General features: G+C 41.3%; 1 protein-coding gene across 2 annotated transcripts in view; it reads right to left on the bottom strand.

Moving 5' to 3' along the window:
* vwa8 (von Willebrand factor A domain containing 8) overlaps nt 1-27,191 on the bottom strand; it is a 67,726-nt gene extending 40,535 nt beyond the window's left edge. For both annotated transcript variants that reach the window (XM_031561231.1, XM_031561235.2), the window contains exons 1-17: nt 26,903-27,191; nt 26,555-26,632; nt 26,231-26,361; nt 24,819-24,929; nt 23,489-23,656; nt 23,111-23,275; nt 22,948-22,997; nt 20,451-20,559; nt 18,739-18,843; nt 16,166-16,294; nt 15,207-15,341; nt 14,990-15,067; nt 11,326-11,486; nt 10,112-10,225; nt 5,242-5,410; nt 2,474-2,551; nt 2,093-2,208 (exon numbers count right to left, since the gene is read on the bottom strand). In XM_031561231.1, coding sequence (XP_031417091.1) covers nt 2,093-2,208; nt 2,474-2,551; nt 5,242-5,410; nt 10,112-10,225; nt 11,326-11,486; nt 14,990-15,067; nt 15,207-15,341; nt 16,166-16,294; nt 18,739-18,843; nt 20,451-20,559; nt 22,948-22,997; nt 23,111-23,275; nt 23,489-23,656; nt 24,819-24,929; nt 26,231-26,361; nt 26,555-26,632; nt 26,903-27,047 — 2,042 coding nt within the window. In that variant the 5' untranslated portion in view covers nt 27,048-27,191. The remainder of the gene's footprint in view (nt 1-2,092; nt 2,209-2,473; nt 2,552-5,241; nt 5,411-10,111; nt 10,226-11,325; nt 11,487-14,989; nt 15,068-15,206; nt 15,342-16,165; nt 16,295-18,738; nt 18,844-20,450; nt 20,560-22,947; nt 22,998-23,110; nt 23,276-23,488; nt 23,657-24,818; nt 24,930-26,230; nt 26,362-26,554; nt 26,633-26,902) is intronic.
* Nucleotides 27,192-27,561: the final 370 nt, after the last annotated feature.

Raw genomic sequence — 27,561 nt, 5'->3', positions numbered from 1 at the left:
TAATTGTTAATAATAATAATTGCTAATAATACGCTAACTGTTGACAAAAACGTATTCTGAAAAGACTTTCATTGAAGAGAGACAGCAGTCCTTGGGAAAAATTAAATGACACATTCAGTATAATGAAATGAACTGGCTTTTTGTACTATTATTATACGGCTCTTCAGAATGTTCCAAAAAGTACCGTTGATTTGAATGGGTCATCCCAACGTTCGCAGGTGAATATTTCTTGATATTCACCGCTGCGAAAAGATATTGACCGCTGTCATTGGCAACGGGTTTTGTGCTTTTAATTCACATCTTTCATATCATTCCGCAAGTAGTCCGGTCATTTAACGTAACAGACTCATTGTAATTTGAAGTCAGCAAGTAATGGGTTGCTACACAACACCTGAAACTTAAAAGTTCTATTTGCTTGAAGAACAATTTTTTCTTAGCAGAAATCACGAAACGGCAAGTAAATCATTAAAAAGAGGTATTTTGGAGGAATGTCTTCTATCGTTTTTGGCAAGTAACCGTATAATAAGCGGGATAATGTATTGTCCGTCGGTCATTATCCAAAAATAAATCCCTTCAGGACGAAACAACACCCCTCCGCTGCGCGTCAACACCGTCGGGATTTATTTTTGGATAATGACCTCCGGACAATACATTATCCCTTACATAACATCACCCAACTGGCTATTGCTACCATTACTTTTGAAAGCTATCAGACAACATAACTCAGCATTACCAATAACTATAACTAAAACTATAACTATAACAATAAATATAATTCTCTGTCTCCAAAACACTCCAAAAAATCAATATGTGAGGTGTTCTAACCGTGCCATCTAACGGAGAACATGAGAAATGTGCCAGCTTATGTTAGATGGCCCGTTTAGAACACCTCACGGAGTGATACAAAACATGTCTGTCATGTTCGATGGCACGTTAAGAGCACCTCACGGAGTGATACAAAACATGTCTGTCTCTCCACCTGATCTTCTTGCAGAAACCCTGCATGCATCATGCATTCATTCTCCCCTGCTCATGATACATCTACATATTCTGTGCTATTTACCCGTCATGTCAATATTTGCCACCACTGACATAGTTTCTGTAGTAGTAACCTTATGAGCCCACTCTATACCAACTAAGTTGTTCTACAACACTTGAATGGTCTCTCCCCATCTTATCCACTATCAATTTTCTATGCATCGTGTAAAGGTGCACCTCAAAAAAGGAATGATCAATCAAAGCATTGTAAAAAAAAAAATTCTAATGTTTTGATATACTGGATTTTTGCTGTAAGCGTAATCATCAAGATTCAAACAAAAAAGGCTTGAAACATTTTCCATGATATTCAAATGTTTTGAGCCTATTGCTGTAGTGTCTATAAGGTTAGTTATGACAACATATTCAGACACAAACTGATGTTAGTGCCCTGGGGTATTCTAGGTTAAGTTAGCTAGTGTTAGCTAGTGTTAGCTGTTCACTTGCACTTACTTGCTGGCTACTGCTAGATTTTTAGGGCGACAGTTATGCTATGACAAATCAGAAATGCAGCAACACGTCCCCAAAATAATATTTCTGCTCAACTTATCCCACATAGACTTTGGAATAACCTAGGCTAGGATCATGCCCATTCATGAAAGAAAATAACAATTCTCCCCTCCTTCTGACATTGTGCTTAAGAAGTTGTACGTGCACGTGCATCTTGGGATTTGCTGCCTTCGGGTGTCTAATCTAATCTGTCATTGAAAATATCTCCACTCCTAGTTAAAGATAGATTTGACATAGTCTTTTCATATCACTGTGAATTGGGGTTAACTGTTGGGCTAAGCAGTGGCTTGATCCTTGACTTAATGGTGATATAAGGATTAGAAATAGACAATAAACTATAAATAGGCAACAGTAGTTACCAAAATAACTGGTGAACATGCACCACTTTTAGTTAGGCACACAAATATATTGGAATATGATTTTACTTTCAAGGTAAAACCTAGAAAACCTTTAACACTTTACATTAATACACAAAACTGAGATCAAATCAATGATTTGAAGTTGCCCAACTAATTGAGTGTGTGCTATCTGTGCTGTTTTGATTTACCTGGACAGGCAAGCCTTGTTGACAGCATGTGCAATACTCTCTTCTGGATACTGCGAGATACGTCGGCATATCCTAAGCAACTGTCTGGTGGAGAGTGACGAGGCCAAAGACTGGGCCTGAATGAATAGTGAAAAATACTACACGTGAACAAAAAAAAGCAACACACCACACACAAGCACACACATGAACAGATAAATACAGACGCAATTACTGCATAATGATAATTGACAGCCATTTCTAAAGATTCCCATTGATATTACTGGATGTCCATATGGTGGCCGTAATCAGATAAAGGATTTCAGCAGCAGCCTTTACCAAAGCACCAAACTTGAACTCCCTCCTGAAATGAGCTAATCGTGTACAGTACACAATGGAACTTACTGTGGGGTCGTTGGTTTGCCTGAGACTGTGGCTGAGTTGAAGCAACTGGTCCACAGCTGCTTTTGGGACATGTGGGATCTGTAGAATACAATCAGTTCAGCAACTTATACATGCCATATCGGTGGCGCTATAAGCCATGGGGAACAAGGTCATCAAGGCTGGGGGCACTTATTATGTATGCTGTTGTATGTATGCAGGGGACAGACATTTTTCTTGAAACTTTTAAAAGCATGTATAATCCAGCTTGTGAGTTTGATGCATGCATAGAAACATAGAAGCATCCAGAAACAACATGAGCAGTACTCCAAGCATGAGGTTTTCTCATTTGTACCAAGTAGAAAGCAATCGTTCCTTTAGTTCACCTTTTTGTGTCTACCATCTCTTACGCTATTGATTTAGTTTGTTATAGCCCTGGATAATACTGCCCTATGTTTGATGACACATGTTTAGCATGTATATCTATTTCCTGATCACTAAACTTATGTTTCCCTTTCTGTCAGTCAGCAACTCCATGATTCCATTCAATTGGACCCGCAATTTACAGTTGCGTTGACATGCGTTGATGACGCAATCAGCCACAGGTTAAGTACATTCAATGTGAAATGAAGATATAACATGCGCTTTCTGCAGACTGGTAATGTTTCTGTCTGCGCTGCGCTGCCCAACATACGTACATCTGCCCCAGAGTTTGCTTTGTTCATGAAACTTCAGTCATGGCACTCTGACCTCTGGCAACCAGCAACAAAACTGACACAATCCCCTCTATTGTTTTCAGTACAGATATTCCACCAGCAGGACACCACAAGTCAGCAAATAGAAAAAGAATTACTAAGTAATGACAACATCGGTCATTATTACAACACCGGTCACGACAACACCGGTCACGACAACACCAGTCACGACAACACCGGTCACAACAATACCGGTCACGACAACACCGGTCATTACAACACCGGTCACGACAACACCGGTCACCACAACACCGGTCACCACAACACCGGTCACAACAACACCGGTCATTACTACAACACCGGTCACGACAACACCGGTCACCACAACACCGGTCACCACAACACCGGTCATGACAACACCGGTCATGACAACACCGGTCACCACAACACCGGTCACCACAACACCGGTCACCACAACACCGGTCATTATTACAACACCGGTCATTACAACACCGGTCATGACAACACCGGTCACGACAACACCGGTCACGACAACACTGGTCACTACAGCACCGGTCACCACAACACCGGTCACCACAACACTGGTCATTACAACAGTGGTCATTACAACACTTGTCATGACAACACCAGTCATGACAACACACAGATTCGCACAGATTTGGCATCCTGAATTCAGCAGCATATTCCATCCAAAGGCAACATAAATGCAACTGGTGATTACATTTGGATACAACATAGGGTGTCTGAAGAAGAACATGAGACTAATGCCTGATGGTATATAGGTGGTCCCTTTTCAGCATGCGTTTCAGAAAACCTTTTACCATCCACAACAGTAAGTGTCTGACAACATGGAAACCACCCCTACAGGGATACACCTGCGTCTGTCAGGAAGAAGTGGAGTTAATCAGCCGCTAGCTGCAGCCTAACTAGCTAGCTAGCTGGAAGATAACTTTGGATACAAGCAAACCTGCTGGCTTCAAGGGCAGCCCTTTCAGGGGGACCGTCAGCTGAAACCAGGACCACTTGGGATTCACCGAAGCACATAACACATCAAGGATAATGAACATCCGTGTGGAGATCACAATGAGGGCTGAGAGGATGACAGTGCACTGCGTCATATTAGTACCATTAGTACTGTAAATCCTCAAATAAAGACCGGGATTCAATTAGAAGCCGGGCTTCAGATAGTAGCCGGGGGCGTGGTCGATACGGACAAATAAAGGCCGGGCCCCGAATACAGGCCGGGGGTAAAAAAAGGCACCGGTAGCCTATTTTACTGTAGCCTACCAGCATCAGTCCATCAGCACAAAGCAAACATCACAAATTGTATTTAATGCATTTCATAAATACATGTTCTCCTCATGTTTAATGTTGTTGGCTAATTTTATGGGCTGTTTGCAATAAAAAAAGAAATGTTTCAGCCTACTAGGCGAATTTATTATAATACAGTTACTTGCCAAAACGATAGAAGACATTCCTCCAAAATACCTCTTTTTAATGATTTTGTTGCCGTCTCGTGATTTCCGCTAAGAAAAAAATTGTTCTTCAGGCTAATATAACTTTAACGTTCCAGGTGTTGCGTAGCAACCCATTACTTGCTGACTTCAAGTTACAATGACTTTCCGCTACGTTAAATGACCGGACTTCTTGCGGAATGATATGAAAGATGTGAATTAGAAGCACAAAACCCGTTGCCAATGACAGCGGTCATTTACTTTTCGCAGTGGTGATTATCAAGAAATTACAGACCTGCTAACGTTGGGGTGCCCCATTCAAATCAACAGAACTTTTTGGAACATTCTGAAGAGCCGTATAATAAGTACGAAATAAAGGCCTCCCCGTAATAGAAGCCTGCTCCAAATACAGGCCGGTGCGCTGTGCAGCCTAAGTAAATAAAAGCCCCGGCCACAATTTGAGGATTTACGGTATGTGAGAGAGCATGTTATTGGACGAATTTGTCTGCATATATGTGTGCATGGATGGATGGATGGATGGATGGATGGATGGAGGGAGGGATGGATGGATGGATGGATGGATGAATGGATGGATGGATGAGATGTGTGTGTTGACTCTCACCATGCCCTGGATGATGGCGGCCTCCTCAGCCTTGCCCAGCTGGTTGACTGTGTGGAAGAGGAACATGGTGAGCATCTCAGGGCCCAGCCACTGCTGTGTGCTACTGCCTGCTACTGGGGGCTCAGCCAAGGCCACCACACGGAAAGATGGATGCACAGGAAACACCGACCTATACAAGACACATTATAAAAAAACTGCATTTATTCTCCATTACCAAGGCAAGTCACAGCACAGTAAAGATACGACTTCATCTATGCATTCGGTCAGTGTGTTTACATGATGGTATAATTCGAATCTTTGCTTAGTCGGACTATGCTTTCTTTCGAGGGTAGGTGCTATTATCCCAATATACATGGCAGTGAATAAATCGAATCATTGGCCGAAAGCATGTCATATCCGATACGATAGGTGGCGCTGTTTTCATTACAACTAGTGGTGATACAGCCATTTCCGCTTGACCTCTTCACCACTACCAACAACAACAGTTGATTGAGCATGAATCGCGTCTGTTCATCGGTCCAGAAATGCGTGTTGCCTCTTGGGTTGTCCATCGCGTTGTTTGTTTGTTTCTGCTGGGCCAACGTGTTTATAAGTTACATTATTCAAAGGTGAAAGATAAAAGGCGAGAGAAACGCATGCACATTCACACACACACGCGCGCAAATAATGGGTTACAGCCAAAACGCATTGCCCTTCTGCCAGTTGCATCAAATTGTTTTAGTACTTCTTCGCTGTCGATTTCCAAATCTGTGTGAATATTCATGAGAGCAAGTCCAGTCAGTCTTTTGTCAGTCATCGTACTTCGTAAGATATGTCTTAAGACGCCCCATTGTACTGAATGACCGCTCAGCAGACGCTGTGGAAACGGGCAAATGTGCCGAACTTTCCAGGGCTTGATAAAGCTCACTGCATTTGGGCTGTAGCTCATTTAGCTGTTTCCAGCTCTATATCTGCATCGTCAACGCTGGGCATTAGTTGTCCGTACTCCGATTTTATAGTTTCCCCATTGTAATAAATATGCATTCATGATATTTTTCTATGACCGAGTTTGACAGGTATTGGTCAGGTAATAGCCGAGTGACAGCTGATTTGCTTTCTGATTTGACAGTACTTATTCGTGGGTTTTTTCAGCGCCAGATAACCGAACAGAACTTAACTCAGGCTTGCCTCACGGGTACAATACCAAATTTCATCATATTTGATAGAATGAAGGACAAATTAGTTGTGAATACTATGACCGAGTTTGACAGGTATTGGTCAGGTAATAGCCGAGTGACAGCTGATTTCACAAGCATTAACTTTAAACCAGAATATTTTAACGTGCCGGCATAGTCGCCCCGTAATGCCGTGCAGCGGGCGCATACTGTTATACTCTATGTGATGCACTAGCTCAACGACGTTCCCTATATGTTCCTTACCGTTCTAATTACATGTCGTTGTTCTGTGTTGGGACAGAGCTTATACAGGTGGGTGACGGTAGCACAGTCTGTTCGTGGTAACTTGCACCAGGGCATAAAGCCCGTGCCATTGTGACAGTGTGTTGTGTTTTAGTGTTTAATAAAAAGCCATAACAAATATACCACGCTTCCGTGATTTGTTACAATATAATGGTCTTGCTTCTATAATGTATAAACACGTAGGTTACAGGGTGGGTGTGGCAGAGAGAGAGAGGGAGAGCGATGATGCACACGGATATATCAGATTTAGCGACCGGAGCAAAGTTATGTTGCTGTAACGTTGAACTCTTTGCAATCAATAAATACAGTACTTAATAGGCTAATTGATACAATATCTCCTCGTTTGAGTGTGGTTGTTTGAGTGCAATGGGAGTGTATGATCGTTATTGTCTATAAAGCAGTGTTTCTCAAACTTTTTCAGACCAAGGACCACTTAGCCAATAAAAAAAAATTCGCGGACCATTTAACTAAATATCCCCGGAACAACATGCCTCCTACCCAAGACCTGGCGCCAGACAATTGTTAGCGCACACATGATTTTCGCGGGTGGGCTCTCCTTTTGTACGTACCAGTAGGCTAGTTATAGATATGACAATGCGCAAGGCAAAGCATCTGGAACCCTGCTCCATGCGTGACTTGGTTATGTTACAAACTATAGTTCGCTCACAGCCTCATACTCCCATCACACACTCAGACAGACATCACAAAACACAACGATGCGCATACTGACCGCAGTATTTCACTACCAACAGTAGGCTAGCCCACTGGCATTAATACAGCCATCCTAGTAGTCAACTTTTCATAATTAAGAGCTGTCATTATCCAACGTCACACAACACAGAATATAGCCTAGTTATCATCTTGCTGTCTCAGCGGGAGAAAAACACAGTGTTTTGAATGCAACTCCGCGGCGAGATAATTCCCAATGAGGCTGAACCACTTTCTCCTTGTCTATGTTAGAGGCTTTCTCATTTAATTTTCTTTTCATAGTTCCTGTCTTAAGCCACCAATCCATGACCTTGTTAATAGATTAGGCAACTCTTTATTAGATTAGGCTACTACTGGCTGTGTTCTCTTCGTTCTGAGTTGTATGTTAGAAATGTCGCAATAATTTACTTGTGGCCGTCGCGGACCACACTTCATCATATTTGATAGAATGAAGAACAAATTAGTTGTGAATACTATCACCGAGTTTGAAAGGTATTTGGTCAGGTAACAGCCCTTTGACAGCTGATTTGCTTTCTGATTTGACAGTACTGCTGTGTGTTTTAAGCAAATAAAATGTGGACTGTTTACAAGCGGGCACCTGCTATCGTTGATTATACAGTAAATACGTTGTGAAATGAAACAAAAACACATCACAGTTAAAGATGTATTAGTATTGATTGATTCACATCGATATGAATGGATGACATGACTAACAAGTGGTGGGAAATTAATATGAAAGTATTTGTTCGGTGAATTAGCGCGTTCTGTCCAAACAGTCGCAGTCAACGTTTTTGTCAACACTGGCACCACATAAGTATCGTAATTTGAACGTCCTTATACGTTTTTAAGGAGGGGTTGTAAAGGTACTCATATCTTCGGACCTCTTCTGTTATGTTTGTTCATAGTCAACAAGAATAAGCTTGTGAGACAGTCTGCAGGATATTCATAAATAAACGTGTCATTAGTATGAACAGTTGAGACAACGTATCGTCTCTTTCGTCTTCCGGGTCACGACCTGGCAGGGAGGGAGGGAGGAGGGCGGCGGGATCTCAAGCATGCGCAAAGACGCAAAGTCCAGTTCCTTATCCAATTCACCGTTACATGCCGCAATAGTCGAACTATCAACTGGATCGGATCGAGTTATCCAGGGGTGTTAGTCCGACTATGTGCGGTCCGACTACGATCCGACTAAGGTGCTTACATGAAACGGATAATGCGATTTCAGTCCGACTAAGGCAGTTATTCGAATCCATGTAACCACGGTCATTGATGTGCTAATGGTTGTGCTCGCAGGTTAATTATACCCAGATTTAGTTTATCTCAAGAGTGCGATGAGAGAGGGGTTGGGATTGGACTAACTGGAACTAAACCCGGATGCATTGTAATGTGCCAACAATTCTGATCCATTTGCTGTGGTATATCTGCTTTGGAAAAGAAAGATCAGTGGGGAGCAGAGGACGGGGTGTATATATGAGTGTATATATGAGTGAAATAGCCATCAACAGCGCTCTGCAATGCATAGCTTTAGAGTTGACACTCTCACCACATATGCATTTTAATATTGTTGTTTTATATTTCATCCACCATCACACAAAGCCCCGTTCTATAAAGAAATGGAAGAACTAAGGAAATAATGTTACTGATGTACACTACTAAAAACATTATTTATGGGGACTATAATGTCAAAAGACAAAGGTCGTAACCACATTTTTTTTTTTAAATGATCATGTCCAAATTCAACTACCATCAAAAGGCTATTGTTGTACTGATCGTCAAATCAGGGGATCCTGACTGGTATCCATCTAACAATTTCAATACTACCAGTCTTATGTAAGTTTCTAAAGAAATACATACTACTATTACTATTCTTTTGAATATATAGTATGTTGTCTATACATGTCCCTATCAAACTAAAGAAATAAATGAAATGAAATCTACAGTATGTGACTTACAGCAAGAGACTAGGAAGTCATGATAGACATCATTGGCCATATTATGCTGGCACAATGTATCTAAAGCACTATGCTGTGACCTGATTTGGTGTTTGAAGACACACTAGAAGAAGCATATGAGCAGAGCGCTCAACTATTTAGCCTCTTTTAGAACGTGCTTTTGGACCTCCGCTGGGACGCCGTGGCACATTTATGATGTAAAGTGATTTCGGGGAAAACCTAAAGACAGAAACACAGCGGCATGTTTTTTTGTCATGCAAGATTTGAAAAGTGCTGTATCCCAGAAGTGGCACAGACATGAAAGATTTCGGTTAAGGTTAAGTGCAGACCATAATTCTAATCCAATTTAGTCAAATTCAGCAAACTATTCCTCACAATCTTCCATCTGTCTGTTCTGTTTGTGCAGTCCGACTAGCCATACACTGGTCCAGCCAATCAACATGTTGCTTCAGGAGCACGGAAGGGAGGGGTGTTGTTTGGTTGTTGAGCACAATATCAATATCCTTTTGCCACATTCGGACTGTACGACTGAACTGTCTGGCAAAAGTCACATACTGATTCTTCATCACCAAAATAGATAATATTACTTCTTCAGTTTTCCAGTCCTATAAAATCAGTTGTAGGTCCAAACTGTGTAGTCTTGAAACAAAGTTGATTAATGATGCTGTATGTGTGCCTATAGATAAGTAGACATACTAAAATGAACTATGGCAGCTCCACTGAGTTGTGTGCGGGCCGTGTGTGGGCCGTTACCTCTGCTGTAGCTCCTCATCAGATAGCTGCAGCTCCTGCTGAAGAGCCTGGTACCTGTCCCACCTGAGCAAACGGGTGCCATCATATAGCGACAACTCTCGATCATGAAGCAACCTACGGGGGGGGGGGGAGAGCTTTTTACAACGGTACACACCAAAATCTACTGGTACATATAATTTCAAAGAAGTATGTGCTATCTTTACTAATAAGTCCAGACATTTTCAATATCAAGATACATTATTACTAGTACTAGACATACCTCAAAGAGTGGCAAATTACTGCATACTGCTTATTTAAGCATAGTTTACAATAAAACAACCATAGCTGAACTGAATTTCACATCATGGTATAAGTTGTTTTGAAGTCAGGAATCCCATAATCTCATGTAGCTATTATTACAGCATGCACATACAAGAGTCGGGATGATGAAACTAGTCTGCCTGCTTTACAATCATTAATTATCTATGTATATGTGCGTACAATGTCTGAAGACATGTTCATTTTTGGGCAAGCTATTCTATATTAAGCTTTAATAGTGAGTTGGTGACTTAAAGAGAAAGTCTTGATGTGAAAACTGAAGTTACAGTTCTTCCCTAATTTTACAATCTCTTTACTACAATTCCTACTGGTTAGTTGAAAATCTTGCTGCTTTTGAAATTAAGTGAACTTATAGTGCTTAGTCTCCTTCCACAAAGTGCATTTTTCTATTTAAAAAATGCTGGTGTATAGTCAACTCTGCATTATGGTAGCTGATGAACTTTCTCATTTTAGTGTAGAATCCCCAGTAAATTGCTTCTATGTGGCATTGTCCTTTTTGAGTATACAGTCAATACAGTAACGTCATACTGTACAGGCTGCCTTGTTCAGAAAGAACCTTTCTTGTCTTTGAGATAGTTAATGCATTTAATAATGTGTTTAATGACGTCCCCAACTAATCGACTATTTCAATCGTTGTTCTCCCCAATTTCTCAAATTGTTTTGAATTATTTACTTTTCAGGGGGGAAGACATCAGCAGTTTCTGTACCTGATAATATCAAGGGAATTCATTTGATAACATAAAAGCACCAAATAACGAATCCCAGTTTGCTTGTTCATGGAATGAATCAGTATATTTGTTTGTATTTTATAATACTGTAATACACTGCTTAATTCATATTAATTATTTGCTGACCCTTAATCTAAGAGTGGAAGCTACTTCTGAGTGTTCACTGACCTGGAGAGAACAGCCAGTGTGCCTAGGTTGACCCTGTGGATACCATCGAGTATAACCAGCTTGCCCTCCTGAGCAGCACTCACTAGAGGGGAAGCTCTCCAAGCCGTGTCCCCATTGGGTAGGGTGTACCGCTGCTGAAGGAGGTCCCGCGCAGTCATGTCCTGAGCAAGGCACATCACACAAACACAGTCATGTCCTGAGCAACACATCACACAAACACAGTCATGTCCTGAGCAACACATCACACAAACACAGTCATGTCCTGAGCAAGACACATCACACAAACACAGTCATGTCCTGAGCAAGACACATCACACAAACAGTCATGTCCTCTGAGCAAGACACATCACACAAACACAGTCATGTCCTGAGCAAGACACATCACACAAACACAGTCATGTCCTGAACAAGACACATCACACAAACACAGTCATGTCCTCTGAGCAAGACACATCACACAAACACAAGACACATCACACAAACACAAACACAGTCATGTCCTGAGCAAGATACAAACACAACACGGTCATGTCCTGAGCCAGACACATCACACAAACACAGTCATGTCCTGAGCCAGACACATCACACAAACACAGTCATGTCCTGAGCCAGACACATCACACAAACACAGTCATGTCCTGAGCCAGACACATCACACAAACACAGTCATGTCCTGAGCCAGACACATCACACAAACACACACAGTCATGTCCTGAGCAAGACACATCACACACACACAGTCATGTCCTGAGCAAGACACATCAGACAAACACAAACACAAACACAGTCATGTCCTGAGCAAGACACATCAGACAAACACAAACACAGTCATGTCCTGAACAACACACATCACACAAACACAGTCATGTCCTGAACAAGACACATCACACAAACACAGTCATGTCCTCTGAGCAAGACACATCACACAAACACAAGACACATCACACAAACACAAACACAGTCATGTCCTGAGCAAGATACAAACACAACACGGTCATGTCCTGAGCAAGACACATCACACAAACACAAACACAGTCATGTCCTGAGCAAGACACATCACACAAACACAAACACAGTCATGTCCTGAGCAAGACACATCACACAAACACAGTCATGTCCTGAGCAAGGCACATCACACAAACACAGTCATGTCCTGAGCCAGACACATCACACAAACACAGTCATGTCCTGAGCCAGACACATCACACAAACACAGTCATGTCCTGAGCCAGACACATCACACAAACACAGTCATGTCCTGAGCCAGACACATCACACAAACACAGTCATGTCCTGAGCCAGACACATCACACAAACACAGTCATGTCCTGAGCCAGACACATCACACAAACACACACAGTCATGTCCTGAGCAAGACACATCACACACACACAGTCATGTCCTGAGCAAGACACATCAGACAAACACAAACACAGTCATGTCCTGAGCAACACACATCACACAAACACAGTCATGTCCTGAGCAAGACACATCACACACACAAACACAGTCATGTCCTGATCAAGACACATCACACAAACACAAACACACACACAGTCATGTCCTGAGCAAGACACATCACACACACACAGTCATGTCCTGAGCAAGACACATCACACACACAAACACAGTCATGTCCTGAGCAACACACATCACACAAACACAGTCATGTCCTGAACAAGACACATCACACAAACACAAACACAAACACAGTCATGTCCTGAACAAGACACATCACACAAACACAAACACAGTCATGTCCTGAACAAGACACATCACACAAACACAAACACACAGACACAGTCATGTCCTGAGCAAGACACATCACACAAACACAAACACACACACAGTCATGTCCTGAGCAAGACACATCACACAAACACAGAAAGCTGTAGAATGAGATTCATAAATTCATAGTCCAAACACAAACAGGTTTTATAATTATTTGCGTGTTTGTTTGACAGCAAGAGAGTTGAGGTTAACTCTTTACGGGTTAATTCTAGGCACAGTAGAATGTGTTTTGTGTGACAGGGCCAGAGAAGTGGACACCAGACACGCACAAACTGTACTTGGAAATGGGGCAACGCGCGGGATTGGAGATTGCTGGCTGATGTCGGAAGGCAGCTTCAGGTTGCCCCATTGTATTGTTGTGACTGCTATGAGATCAGACATGGTGTTGTATTCTGAGTGCGTGCGCATCGTTTACATTATTGAGTAAGCGATTCCCTTTGGAGATACGATTGAGTAAACCTATGAGGGGAAGAAACTGAGGTATGCGAAGCTGGTGACGGAAGCGAGGTTGGCAAGCACATAAGGAGATGGGTATTAGAGGCTTTGCAGCTACACCAACCACAACACTCCTGTTGGATTTTGGTTTTCAAGGACAGTCAAAGGAGCTGTCTGAGGCTGCTGCTGAAAAAGCGAGCCAGTGGTTATGGCTGCAGTGCTCACAGACTACTTGGGGACATGTGAATGAACTGTATTACGTGAAGAAGCATGAATGAATATGACACGCTGAACTTTTGATTACATGACAGGCAGGTAGGTGTCCACACAGGCGACAGTGGTACAGGAGGTAGAGAAGTCGTTTAGTAATCAGACGGTTGCTAGTTCGAGTCCCTGTCGAAGCGTCCTTGAGCAAGACACTGAACCCCTAATTGCTCCTGATGTGCAGTGTGCCATCAGTGTAAATGTAAAAAAAATGTAAAATGTGTATACATTGTAAGTCGCACATATGTAAGTCGCTTTGGATAAAAGCGTCTGCTAAATGACTAAATGTAAATGTAAATGTAAATGTGTCCAATAGCACAACTTGATGGTCTAAGATGGGTACTTTAGCAGCACCAAGATTGCGTGGTGTAATTCCAGTGTAGCACATCAGTGGGTTAAAAAGAACATATTGTCTGAGGGTTGAAAAATCTACATATTGTGTTAGGTTAAAGCCATCAAGTGTTGCCATAAAGTCTTCAGTGAATCCAAATGTTTATCTTAATGCAGGTTAAAATAGTCGATAGACATTAAGAGACTGCACTCAGAGTCCTGAGTATCGCTGAGAGTTTAGAACTAACAGCTGGGTGTTGGTTGGTGGCCATGCTGCTGAGAGTGGGCACTGGGCAGGCGGTGCCCATGAGGATGCTAGGTCACACCAAGGAAAGGCCAGGAGAGGAGACCCTGAGTCTACTAGGACCCGGCAGGGTTGACCATCCAGATGGCCGTTCAGATACAGGCCCAGACCCAGACCCAGGCCCAGGCCCAGACCCAGGCCCAGGCGGCCAACCAACGTGCACCGGCCTTGGAGGGGATCTCCCATGTCAGCCCTCTCCTCCGGCCACATGGGCCTGCGGGCAGCAGTCTCACACTCGTCAGCCATCTGCTCTGACCATAAGGAAGGAGTCCGTGAACATGCTGTCAACATCACCATCTCCTTCTCCAGCGCACAGTCCACTCTATGCAATCTCACTGAGCAGGATTTCTTGCGACGAGCATGTCAGATAAAAGCACTGGTGCCTAGCTTTTATAGCTTTCCACCACTGCCAATGACAGTACATTCAATGAAGTTTAGATAAAATGGAAGAGCACTGCCTAGATAAGCCCAGACCAGTATAAGACCAGGCGCAATATTTGGAACATCATCCAGTTAACTAGTCAAGTAGTGCATATGTACCTGATACAACATTATGGGCTCGATGGTATACCCCAGCATGTCAGCAAACTCACGGACAATCACTGATTTCCCACACCCCTGTGTGATGAAAAGGGAAAACAGAGCAAACTAATTATGGAATATGAACAGTCCTTAATTGCTTGAAAGATAGAGTAAAATAAATTAGCTCTTTCTTCACATCTAATGAACAGCTAGATGGCAGGTGATGACTGCATACCTTGGCTCCAATCAGACAAATGTCTTTGACAAGATGGGATTGCATCATCTCTGCAAGCAGGGAAGAATGGGTAGGTATCTTGATGAAGCCAGAGCTCCTGTGGGGTGAACAGGGGGGACAAACCCCAGATGGAACCTGAGAGGATGGGAAGAGATTAGAGGTGGAAAGAAAGAAAGAGAGAAAAAAGGTTGGAAAAAGAAAATGGCACTGATTCTAAGACCATGCAGACAACACAGTCTTCAATAATCACAGCATCCCTCTTTAGTCACACTCATTAAGGCAGACAAATAAACATTCTTTAAATCAACCTAGGAAGTCATCTTAATCCTGCTCTTTGGGGCCTCAAACTACTTCAACCAAAAACGTGTCTTCAAAGAGCCAATGACAACATTCTCCTTGGATGTACAGCTGTGATATTAAGCCAATGTTGTGTTTTCATAAATTGTGGATGCAGAAGATACATTGAGGCATAATATCCTGACTACAAACTAGGGCTGAACAATTAATTGCATTTGCGATTTAATCGCGATATGATAGAACGCGATTTTCTAACCGCAACGTTAAAAACGTGGTTTACCATCTTATGATGGTAAATTTTGAACACAGTGTTTAAAAAGTGCATGCCTTGTGTTTATTCTTACAATGACTTTGTTTAAATGACTTAAATGCACAGTGGCAAAGCCACCGATTTGTTGTTCTTGATTCTGTAATTAGCAGTTAAATAAAAATGTAAAATGTGGGAAATAATATTTTACACTAAATGTATCCAATATTGTGTTGGTCATATTTAAATAATTCATTACGATATGTTGGAGAAAAAATTAGGATAAAATAAAAAAAATTGCATATTAAATCGCAATCGCAATATTGGGGGGAAAAAATTGCAATTCGATTATTTTCCCAAATCGTTCAGCCCTACTACAAACAACACCCGCAATAGCCTCACAATCATCACTCACCTGAAAAGTGATATTATCAGCTGCAGTACGGATGGTAACAGCCACTTGAGCAGTCGTCTCTGTACTTACAGATTCCACGCTGACCACCTCAGAAACTTGGCTCTCACGAGACTCAACAAGTTCAAACCGCTAAAGAAAAGGAGAAATGTCAGATATAAAATGTGCTTATCCCTCAATAAACCAAAAACACAGCATCACAGCATTTTCTTGCAAAATAACAAAATAATCAGACTTTAATGGCAGAACAGTCCCAGCCACATGCCAACAGAAGAACGAGAGAGAAGTATTGATCCCACAATGACAATTGTTTAAACAGAGAGACTCGCAATAATTTATTCCTAAGGAAACAGCAAAGGTGTTTAGGAAACAGGTAATATTGCCTAGCAAAGTGAATCATCATAAATGGTGCATAAACCAAGCAAAGATTTAAATAGTATAAGGCAACTTATGATAAGCATCTGCCAACCTGTTCAACACAAACCAGGTGACCAGCAAGCCAAAGGACAGAGAAAGATGGGAAAAATGACAGGGAAGGGAATCGACTGTCTACTTAGGCTCATCTCTCTCTAATAGTTAGTTTAAATGAGACCATGCTCAGAGACACAAAATATAAATATGTTGACATTTAAAAAAAAATGTTGAATTGCAGTTGAATTATTTAAATTGTTTTGCTTCTGAAAATCACAGAAGATGACAGATGTCTGGCCACACGTAGGCTTTCTCTACAAATTGTCCATTCTCAAATTATGCCCTGTGAAAGGCCCTTTCACATTGGGTTTGTAAGTAATTCAAAACTTTTAAGGTCTATTGCAAATATGCTTCCACACAAATACATCGTTATGCCCAAAGTGATGCCTAAACCACATTAACCCTTTGTAGCATTGTCAGTAGGACTGTCAACTCCAACAATATTATTTTATTGTCATTGGTATTATTCCATCTTGTGCAATCACTAATCATAAATTGTTAATATGTGTAATACAGTGACTGGTGTGTATTTATGACTAGGCAGGGTTGGTTGTTACAATGCACATGCTATGCAACATGGTCAATGATTCTTAAGTTATATATATATATAATCTGGTATTACCATTAGTTATAATACATTAAATCAACATCTCATAATGCATTATGTACATTGCTATACAGTCTCATGTTTGTACCTTATGATTGCATTATATCATGTTATGAATGCATACATCATTATAGACATGGCCTTCATAGAAAGTGTTACCAAAGGTTCTTTCTAAGTATATGCTGGAGTAGCTAGGGTAGCCTAAGTCACTTTGTGACGAGAGACAAAACCTAAAAATGATGGCTAATTGTGCTAATAGTGAGCTAATTGTGCTCGACCATGGATGGCATTTTGTTGTGTTCACAGTGGCCTTTCTCCCAGCCAAACAGGTCATCCACCACAACATCAAGATCAATACTGACTCTTTATCTCTTGCTCCATCCAAAACAGCAAGAAACCTCGGGGTCATTATTGATGACCAACTGACCTTCACGGCCCACATCGCCTCTGTCTCCAGGTCGTGCCGCTTTGCGCTATACAACATCCGCAAAATCAGGCCGTACCTAACCCAGTATGCCACCCAGCTGCTGGTGCAAACCTTGGTGAGCTCCCGCCTTGACTACTGCAACGCCCTCCTAACGGGCCTGCCGGCTTGCGTGGTGAAACCACTACAGATGATCCAGAACGCGGCGGCGCGTCTGGTGTTCAACCAACCGAAAAGGGCACACGTCACCCCGCTACTCATCGAGCTCCACTGGCTGCCAGTAGCTGCTCGCATTAAGTTCAAGTCACTTATGCTTGCCTACAGAGTGCTTACTGGTTCTGCTCCCACCTACCTAAATGCTCTTGTAAGGGCAAATGTTACACCCAGGACGCTGCGCTCGTCTAGTGAGCGTCGTTTGGCACTGCCGTCCGTGCAAGCACGGCAATCCAGACTATTTTCATTTGTAGTTCCACGTTGGTGGAACGAACTGCCTAGTACTACCAGAGCAGGGGCGTCCCTCTCTACTTTCAAGAAGCTTTTGAAGACCCAACTCTTCAGAGAGCACCTCCCCTCCTAACTGGCACCTGACTAGTGCTTAACTTGCACTTCAGCAGTTACATTCCTGCACTTCTTTTTCCTCTTTTCTAGGTTGTTGTTTTTCTAATTCTCATGTAAAGTAGTATTTATGGTTACACCATGCTTTTTTATTGCTCTTAGCTTGACTGTTCTCTCCCTTGTACGTCGCTTTGGACAAAAGCGTCTGCTAAATGACTAAATGTAAATGTAAGTCATTACCATGTGACTAGAACTGAAAATTAAGGCTTTTCACTTCTCCTAGCTACTCTAAGTGGATATGCTGGAAAGAAAAGGCTTTAAGGTTGCCATCACAAATGTATGATAACATGGTGAGAAGCTGTAAATCGAGATTTAAGACTAAATTGATTTCATTTCTCTTGACCAAACTATAGAGGATTAACTGGTCTTTCATTACATTGCCTCTGACCTATAACTGCTTCATTTGTAGGAAAGCTTTGATGTGTTTCCCGTGGGAGGACAGGTGTTTGTGTGCCTTACATGGAGTAAACCCTCCACAGCAGTGCGCCCCTCTTTGCCAAGGATGACGTGATAGGGATACAGTCTCCGGATCAGTTGCTGGGGGGTCAGCATGGGGAAGAGATTCTGGAAAACAAGTCAAAACAAAAAAACAGAAACCAAAATACCAGTATTACCGAAGGGCTGCAAAAATTGTGCAAAATCAATACATAAACTGCGGTTAATAGTCTGAAAATTTCTATACCAATATATATAATGAATTAGTACATTTATTTTCACTTAACCATGCTGTATAACCATGCTCATGGAACATATGTAGCTACAGTGTACAACATGAATAATTACACCCCCCTCTTAAACATCAACACATATTTCTATTTCTCAATGATCAATTTCACAATTAACTGAAAGATGACAGATTATAAATGTATTAAACTTATACTTGAAAACAACATAGAAATCTCGGTTATTAATAACTGTGAAAGTAGTTAATTGGGCAACGCAAAAATGAGTATTCCCTTGATTAAACGCTGCAATATGTAATATTCTAAAACGTAGTATGTCCTCCTCATGTTACTATATGTAATATGTAATATTCTAATACTTAGTATGTCCTCCTCATGTTACTATATGTAATATGTAATATTCTAATACTTAGTATGTCCTCCTCATGTTACTATATGTAATATGTAATATTCTAAAACTTAGTATGTCCTCCTCATGTTACTATATGTAATATGTAATATTCTAAAACGTAGTATGTCCTCCTCATGTTACTATATGTAATATGTAATATTCTAAAACTTAGTATGTCCTCCTCATGTTACTATATGTAATATGTAATATTCTAAAACTTAGTATGTCCTCCTCATGTTACTAACAAGTGCTGCATTGATCCTTAATGGCATTGAGTGCACAAGCAACATACGGTCATGTCTACCCTGTTCCACTCCTTAATGATCACCACCTTGAGTGCCTTGGTGTTTGAGGGGAAGTGCTGCTCAATCATCAAAATCCCATACAGGTGCTCAATTAGGTTGAAATGATGTGATATACCTGCCAACTGCAGCACCTTCACCTTTTTGTTCCTCAAGAATGCAGTTGACGTTTAGAGTATCGTCATGTTGAAACATGTCTAGACACTAATGTAATCCAAAAAGGTTCAGACCATTAGAGTCTGAATATGGAACTTTAAACAGGCTTTCTGGTGCGTTGGTTTCAGCACTTTTCTAAGCAAAAATCACTCATCACGAGCTGAACGTTTACTTCAATGATCTGAAAGTTTGAGGGAACTAGGCCATACTTTTCTTAGTATCTTTGTATCACTTTGGCTACAGTGTTCTAACTTATAACAGTGCTTTACAAGTGATCCTCTTGTACCCTTGTCCTCTTTTGTGCAAATAAATTATTATCTTTCTTAAGTCTCCAGATAACTCTCTCCCATGTGGTGCCATTGATGTCTTCCTTAGATAAGAGAAGCACCACTTTTGTATTGGTTGACCAGTTCTACCTTGTGAGTAGGATGGTTTAACAGACCCATCCACTGATCAACTGCCCTTAATTAGCATCAGAAATCATTTTGGTCGTTTTGTCACTTTTAGGAGGAAGTCGATATTGCTTGCATATTGCTTCATTTGTCAGATTTCAGAGGGAGTGTACTTACTAATGGTGCATTCTGTTTATAGCACTCCATGTAACAAACAATGCCAATCCTGTCCGTTTTTCGAACTCACCAAGACTTTGACAGCTGAGGCCAGGTTGTCCACAGGGAAATCAGGTATGGCCAGATTAGCAGACTCTTGGGAGCAGAGGGCGGTAGCAACAGAAAGAAGCTGTGAAATCCTAAGATAGGGGAAAGGCTCATCAGACCAGTTGGCTTCAAGTTCAACAACAGCTTTGAGACTCTCTGGCACTGCTTATTCTAATGTTTTTTATTTGTATTGGGTTGTATCAAATAAGGAAATCAAGCTCACACAACCATTTCAATACTATTTTTCAAGGGGCTCATTTCTTTTGTAGTTTAAGTTGGATATGGGAGTCATCACATAGCAATAGGCAACTGTACATCAAAAGGCTTTAAAAGGAAATCAGATACAAATACCCACAAATGGCCAAGGATGAGCATTCCCAAAAAAGAACCAGAGATGCAAAGAAAATGCAAAGTTTGATTGCCCTGTGGGCACTGGCACTTGGGTACTTCATCATGACAATGCTCACAGCATGTGGAAAACAACACAAGTTTTCAACACTATTGTTTCTCCCCACCACCCCTACTGGCCAGATCTGGCTCCCTGGGACTTCTTCCTCTTCCTCAAGATGAAGTTCAAGCTGAAGGGTGGCGGAGGAGCACTGGGAGAAGTGTATCTCTGCACAAAGTGACTAACTCGAAGGCATGATGACAGCCACATTTCAATCATAGGCGCAGTCTCTGAACCGTTTGACTGCACCTCCTCGTATTAGTTCATTCAATGAATGCCTTTCGGCCAAACTGAGGTCAATTAACTGGGCAATTTGAACACTTTGGCTATACCAACGTACACCACCAATACTGTTCAGAAAAGTCTCTAATAACCAGCAAGATATGTAGAGCGGAAAGCGCTTTTTGGTAACTGATTCGCCAGCTATGCCTTAATCTTGCAGGGTCAAGTTCATTAAAATGAAAGAGGGGAGACCATGGAATCACAGAAAATTGAAAACTATTTATCCATTCATGTTTAACATAGATATTTTACCATGTAGAGCAGACCTGGGCAAAGTGCGGCCCAAGGGCAATTTGCGGCCCGTTGGCTGTCCCTGTGCGCCCCGCGGAGGTCAATTGTAAATTAGGAATCAAACGTAAATACCTGTATTTATTATACGGCTCTTCAGAATGTTCCAAAAAGTTCCGTTGATTTGAATGGGCCATCCCAACGTTTGCAGTTTCTTTATATTCACTGCTGCGAAAAATGTATGACTGCTGTCATTGGCAATGGTTTTGTGTGTTCTAATTCACATCTTTCATATCATTCCGCAACGCAAGTAGTCCGGTCATTTAACGTAACTGAAAGTCATTGAAACTTGAAGTCAGAAGGCGGGTTGCTTCGCATTTGCGTGAAGAACTAAACGGCAACAAAATCATCAAAAAGAGGTATTTTGGAGAAATGTCTTCTATTGTTTTGGCAAGTAGGCTAACCGTATGTTTGCGGGATATTTTTTTTATTTCCGTAGGCCTACATTCGTGCGTGTGGGCGTGCCTGCGACCATTTGCGCTGATACAAAATTATATTACTATTATTTGTATACTTATACTATTGCATTACAAGCTTGCTCTCGTGTGTGTGTGTGCCATGTGTATTGGTCGTCTGGGAACACCTTTAATACTGCAAAAACATGCTCATTTTCAAAATCGTTTTGGTGAATGTTGATTACATGTTGATTAAATAATGTTGGAATTTGTACTATGCCTGCACCACATTTTTTTGATAGCCTAAATGCAACATCTACTCTTACCAGTAGCAGTTAATCAAAACCATACAATTTAATGTTTTTTTATAAAGAGATGCAACTTATATTGAGCAGAATTGAGTTCAGCCTATTGGTCCGGCCCTCCACAACACTCCCACTATCTCATGTGGCCCCTTGGGGAAATTAATTGCCCACCCCTGATGTAGAGTAAGGGTAAGAGAGTAAGAAGGTCCATCTAACCACATATTTTTAAAGATTTCTCCAGTGAGAGAATACAATTTTGTTTGCAAAGGTTGATGATGTGACAATGTTGATGTGACCATGTCTCCTGTACACGGTGTCCTAAGTGCAGGCAACGAGAGAGCAAAAGTACATCATTCCCATTTAAATCCCCGACACTGTCTTAATTGCCAGCAAGCGTTGAAGAGCAATGAACTGTGTTTGACCCAAGCGTTGACAGACACCCCCGTCTCTGTTTTTGACTTAACAGGCTGCCTTTCTCACAGATGAAATGTCTTAAGTTTCAAGACGTTCCATTGTATGGATCAAATGAGGGTAGCTTGTGAAAAGATCTATATAGTCAGTAGCTAGGTATCACTGGCAAAACTCAGAGACAGTTGACATATAGTGCTTCTCCTTTTATGTTGTTCCAAAACATTTACTTCTGTTTATATATCTTAAAACTGCACAGGGGTCAGATAGAACCTTGTAACTCCAAGGTCCTGATGTATTGACTAGGCTGTTAATGATTCTATTACTGTAAATCAAGAAGAGGAGGTTCCTCACCTCTGTGCTGCCACATTGGGTCCTAGGCTGTATAACAGCTCCAGCTGGTCCTACGATAGAAAACTCAAAGAAGTCAAACACAGCTTAATTGGTATGATTGTACTGTACTAATTTCAGACTGAGTTATGTCATACTAAACTTCACAGCAATGAACCCAGCCGACCTTGAAGGGTAGGTAGTAGATGTCTCGGGCTTGGAAACGTGATCGTAGCGGTGGATCGAGTGGGTTCCCGGTGTATCTTGGAACAGGAAGACCCAAGGCAATAACACGGAAGTCCTCACTCACACGCACAATCTTCCAAGAATCAAGCTCCTCTTTGGTGTGCTCCTGCAAACATCACACCCCCACTATTAGCTCTTAAGGTCTTTTGGTTCAGTCTTTGTGACATGAAGCTAGTAGCAATGACACAATACTGTATATATACACCAGGTACCTGAATTGATTCTTCAGTTGCATACAAAAATCTAGAATCTGTATCTTTTAATGTCTGATGTTTGTACAACCTTCAATTGCAAATCAAATGGGCAAGGCAAGCTCTACCTTTAGGAGACTGTCGTAGCGCTGTGATGACATGAGAAAGCGCCCATCCTCCAGTTGCATTTCTCTGTTCTCCAGCAGGTTGTTTAGAACTGGTAGCACGTTCCTCTCAGCCTTCTCCAGCCCCTCCAGGACGAGGATGCGCCCCTCCGTGGCTGCACGGACTGCACACTAGAAGAGAGAAACTCAGAGTTAAAAAAGCAGTGGTCAAAAGTCCTGCCATGTCTCTGTTTCTCCCTAAATAAGTTGATATTACTTATAGCCTATAACATGTCCATGTTGGACCAACTTAACTACTGACCCACATGCATGGACACTGTTTATCTCTTTCACCATCTCTCCTGACATATAAATGGGCTACTCAGAGTAGCTACATGCAAGTTATACATTTTCAAATATACCTGCAGGACAAGCAAGAGAGACAACCTTTTCTATTCTTGGAGAACAACACCACTGGAACACCAGAAGAAATGTAGGTTGGATATGCCATCCATTCTATTATCATGAAGAAACCAAAGCATACTGTATATACAGTAGCTATAGAAAGTACTCATCCTCCTTGGAAGTTTTCACCTTTTACTGTTCTACAACATTGCATCATGGCCAATTTTTTTAAACAGACCTCTGCAAAGTGATCTAAATGAATTACAAATATAAAACTCAAAATAATTGATAGTATACATCTTCACCCCCTTTAAAGTAACTCACCTAGGAGATCACTCACAAAGGAGATCACCTGTGTGCATTCAATGCATCTCAACACCTGTTTCAATGACTGCTGAAACTCTACACCACGAAGACGAAATCACACTCAAAGCAACTCCATGACCATGTTAAATGTGAAAAGCACAAGTCTGATGAAGGATACAAGTACATGTCCAATCCGTCATCAAGAAACAGAAGGATGATGGCACAGCTGTAAGTCTGCCTAGCGCAGGCCATCCTCAAAAACTGAGTGACTGTGCAAGTGACCGTGGTGGCTGTACACTGATAGTGAAGTGTTTTGTGTCCTGACTCGTGACTATGAGGATAAGTGCGACTTCATAACTGATATATTATGAAATGTACATGTATACATAAGCAACAATATGAGCTTCAGTGTATAAATATATAATAACTTTTTTATAAATATAATAAATACACATATTAATTACTATACATCATCACTATTATTGTTATAATTAACAACAACAACAACAACAACAACAACAATAATAATAATAATAATAAAGGGTGCCGAGGTGTCCCATACCATTCACTCATGACTAATATTTTTTTATATAAAGATAACAGCTATTCCAATGAAAAATAGTGCCATAAGGCTGTTTCTTGCCTGATCGACGTAGAAGGCCGTTCCAGCTCTTATCTCTCTGCGTTGTTTAAGATCTGTTTCAGTGGTGTCACGAGAGAGGGCAACATATTCAACTTCCCGTTTTGTCAACTCCTGTAGAGCAAATTCAGATGTTCAGATCATTTTCAATTAGCCAATGCAAATGCTGTTGAAAATGCGCTTTTCTCCATTAGCTACTTGTTATTACAGTAACAGTAGGTATTAACAAAAGGTCAATTTTACCGTCTATAAGGTAAATTAAGCTAGGTAGCTAGTTTTCAGAACATCCTCAAATTAATTTTAAAGGTACAAAGTCATGTGAAGTGTTGTTAACACTAACTGCTCAGGCTATTAACTATGCAGTTTGGTGGTGACAAAAATGTGAGAAAATTATTGCAGCAAACATTGTCAAATATATTACAGAGTATCCTCAGTTAGCAGGTTCGCTAGCTTTTATCAGTGCTAGCTGTGCTGTTATCTGTTGTCGCTACACGATGGTAGTCCTTTGGGGGATAGTAGTCCCTCACATTGCGCATGCGTCATTTTGCGACACTGTCGACAGCGAAGCCGCGCGCGCATGCGTCACAATGACAGATCCGTTTTCAATCATGGAGAAAAGCAACGATAGCCAGTTTTTTGAAAACATGACCATTTATTTAAAAACAAAGAAGATGTCACAGTGGACAAAACAGATGAGGTGGAGGATCAAAAAGTCTCTCCCCAGTTTCGTTTCATATGTTGACGTAGAGCCTTATGCTGTTAGCCGTTTACAACATAATTAAATATAACATTAAATATACCCACATTATGCGTTAAGACAAGCCCCATATGTTGACGTTTAAACCGTTTACAACATTATTAAATATTACGTTAAATAAACCTACATTATGCGTTAAGACAAGCCAGATATGTTGATGTTGATGTTGAGCCTTATGCCGTAAACCGTTTGTGTCTGAGCATGCGCAATGTGAGGGACTACTATCCCCCAAAGGACTACCATCGTGTAGCGACATCTGTGTTGCCTGACTAGTTTCAGCTCAACTTCGACCACTCTCATATAGTCTATTGATGGGTGTTCAAGAGGGATTCATGAAGGGTAACCAGCAGAGGGGTTATGTCTCCCCTTTGGCTGATCAAAGGCCAGAAGCGCAACCACATTCTGGATCATCTGCAACAGTTTCACGATACATGCAGCCGAGCCTGCTAGAACAGCATTGCAATATTCTATTCTGGAAATTTCCAGGGTATTTCCATGCAGTACAGTTAATGTCTCTATATTACTGCATCCACTGTCACGCATGCAGTACAGTTAGTGGGATCACAAATATGAACAGTCTAATTCAGCCATTTGTCACGTTATGGTTTCCAAGAGAACCAAGGTTAGAATACAGCTGACTGATTGTGAAGTACTGTACCAGGTACTGCATAGCTACGGAACGCCTCAGTGGGCCTGGGGGTCCTATGAGGAACACATCTTGCCCCAACAGATCCTTTTGCATAATCCATCTGAGATGCTGAACAACCGTCTGGGGCAAGGAATCCATCACTGCAAGTCACACCAAACATCAGAGAACTGATGAAAAGTCATACATATACAGAAATAGCCAGGTTAAGAGGCTACAGGTAGGTCTACTAAAGAGAACAGCCAACCAGTTACACATTTAAACAGTAAAACATGAAAGAAAAAGGAGAGAAAAATGTCAAAAGTATATTTTACAGCAGGTGTACAAGATGCTTACTGTGTTTTATGGGAACAAGCTCTGGTCTTTGGGGCTTCTTGAGCTGGTATGAAAGGTCTCCAATTTTCACAATGTCACCTACAAAAGTGAAGGGTAGTTTCATCAGTGACATAAGAAAGCATTTTAGATATTGTCCTGCTTTGCAAACAACAAAGCCGACGAGCTGGTTAGTTGGTTGCGAGTCAGCTAATCATCATATTGAACCCTTCTGCCAGACAGGGTTTTCTCCTTCTCTGCTTGTTTCAACCTCGTACTGACGTTGAAACGAACATGCACGCGACTTGGATTTATACACTGGATCTATACACTTAGAAAATAAGTTACTGAATCCACTGGGGTGTGTGTTACCTGAGGACGTGTTTAAGAATTTGCTTTGAACATTGTGAATGGAACATGTCCGTTCACCCTTCAACATAACAGGTCCCAAAATATTCCTTATTCTTCTTGCAGCGACAGCCGCAGCTGTGCCTTTACATACAATCCGCGAGGGCATTTTAAACAGCTAAACACAGTTAGCTAGCTAAATGACTGAGCACTGACAATTCATTCATAATCCTACATTCAACTTCGTCATCATCAAAGTTACACAAGGCAACAACAATGACTGATGCGTCCGTCAGAAAATGCTTCCCCGACCACAACGTGATGCACAGCATTGCGTTCCTGGTGTTCCAACTAAAATGTATGGCAAACACTGAACTGTGAGTAAATCAATGGTACATTCAAGTCCAAAAATAGTCCAGGCAAAATAGCGTTTTACGACAGACTAATTGTAAAATATTTTTTTCAGCATAGATCATTTCTATGAGGTGTCCAGAACAACATACTAAAAGTCCTAAGAAATCCTAGTTGAGGAAATATGTTTAATTCTCATCAATCTGAGATGTTGAAAAAAAAAATGTTACTTTTCATGGGTACTTTCATTGTGTAAAGTTTCATTTTGATAGGAGTAAAGGAAAAAATTACATTTTTGAGGTGTATTTTTGCCATTATTAGCACACATCTCA

Source organism: Clupea harengus, chromosome 2 (assembly GCF_900700415.2).
Source record: "Clupea harengus chromosome 2, Ch_v2.0.2, whole genome shotgun sequence".
Taxonomy (NCBI): domain Eukaryota; kingdom Metazoa; phylum Chordata; class Actinopteri; order Clupeiformes; family Clupeidae; genus Clupea; species Clupea harengus.
This window is presented reverse-complemented; position numbering and strand designations above follow the sequence as displayed.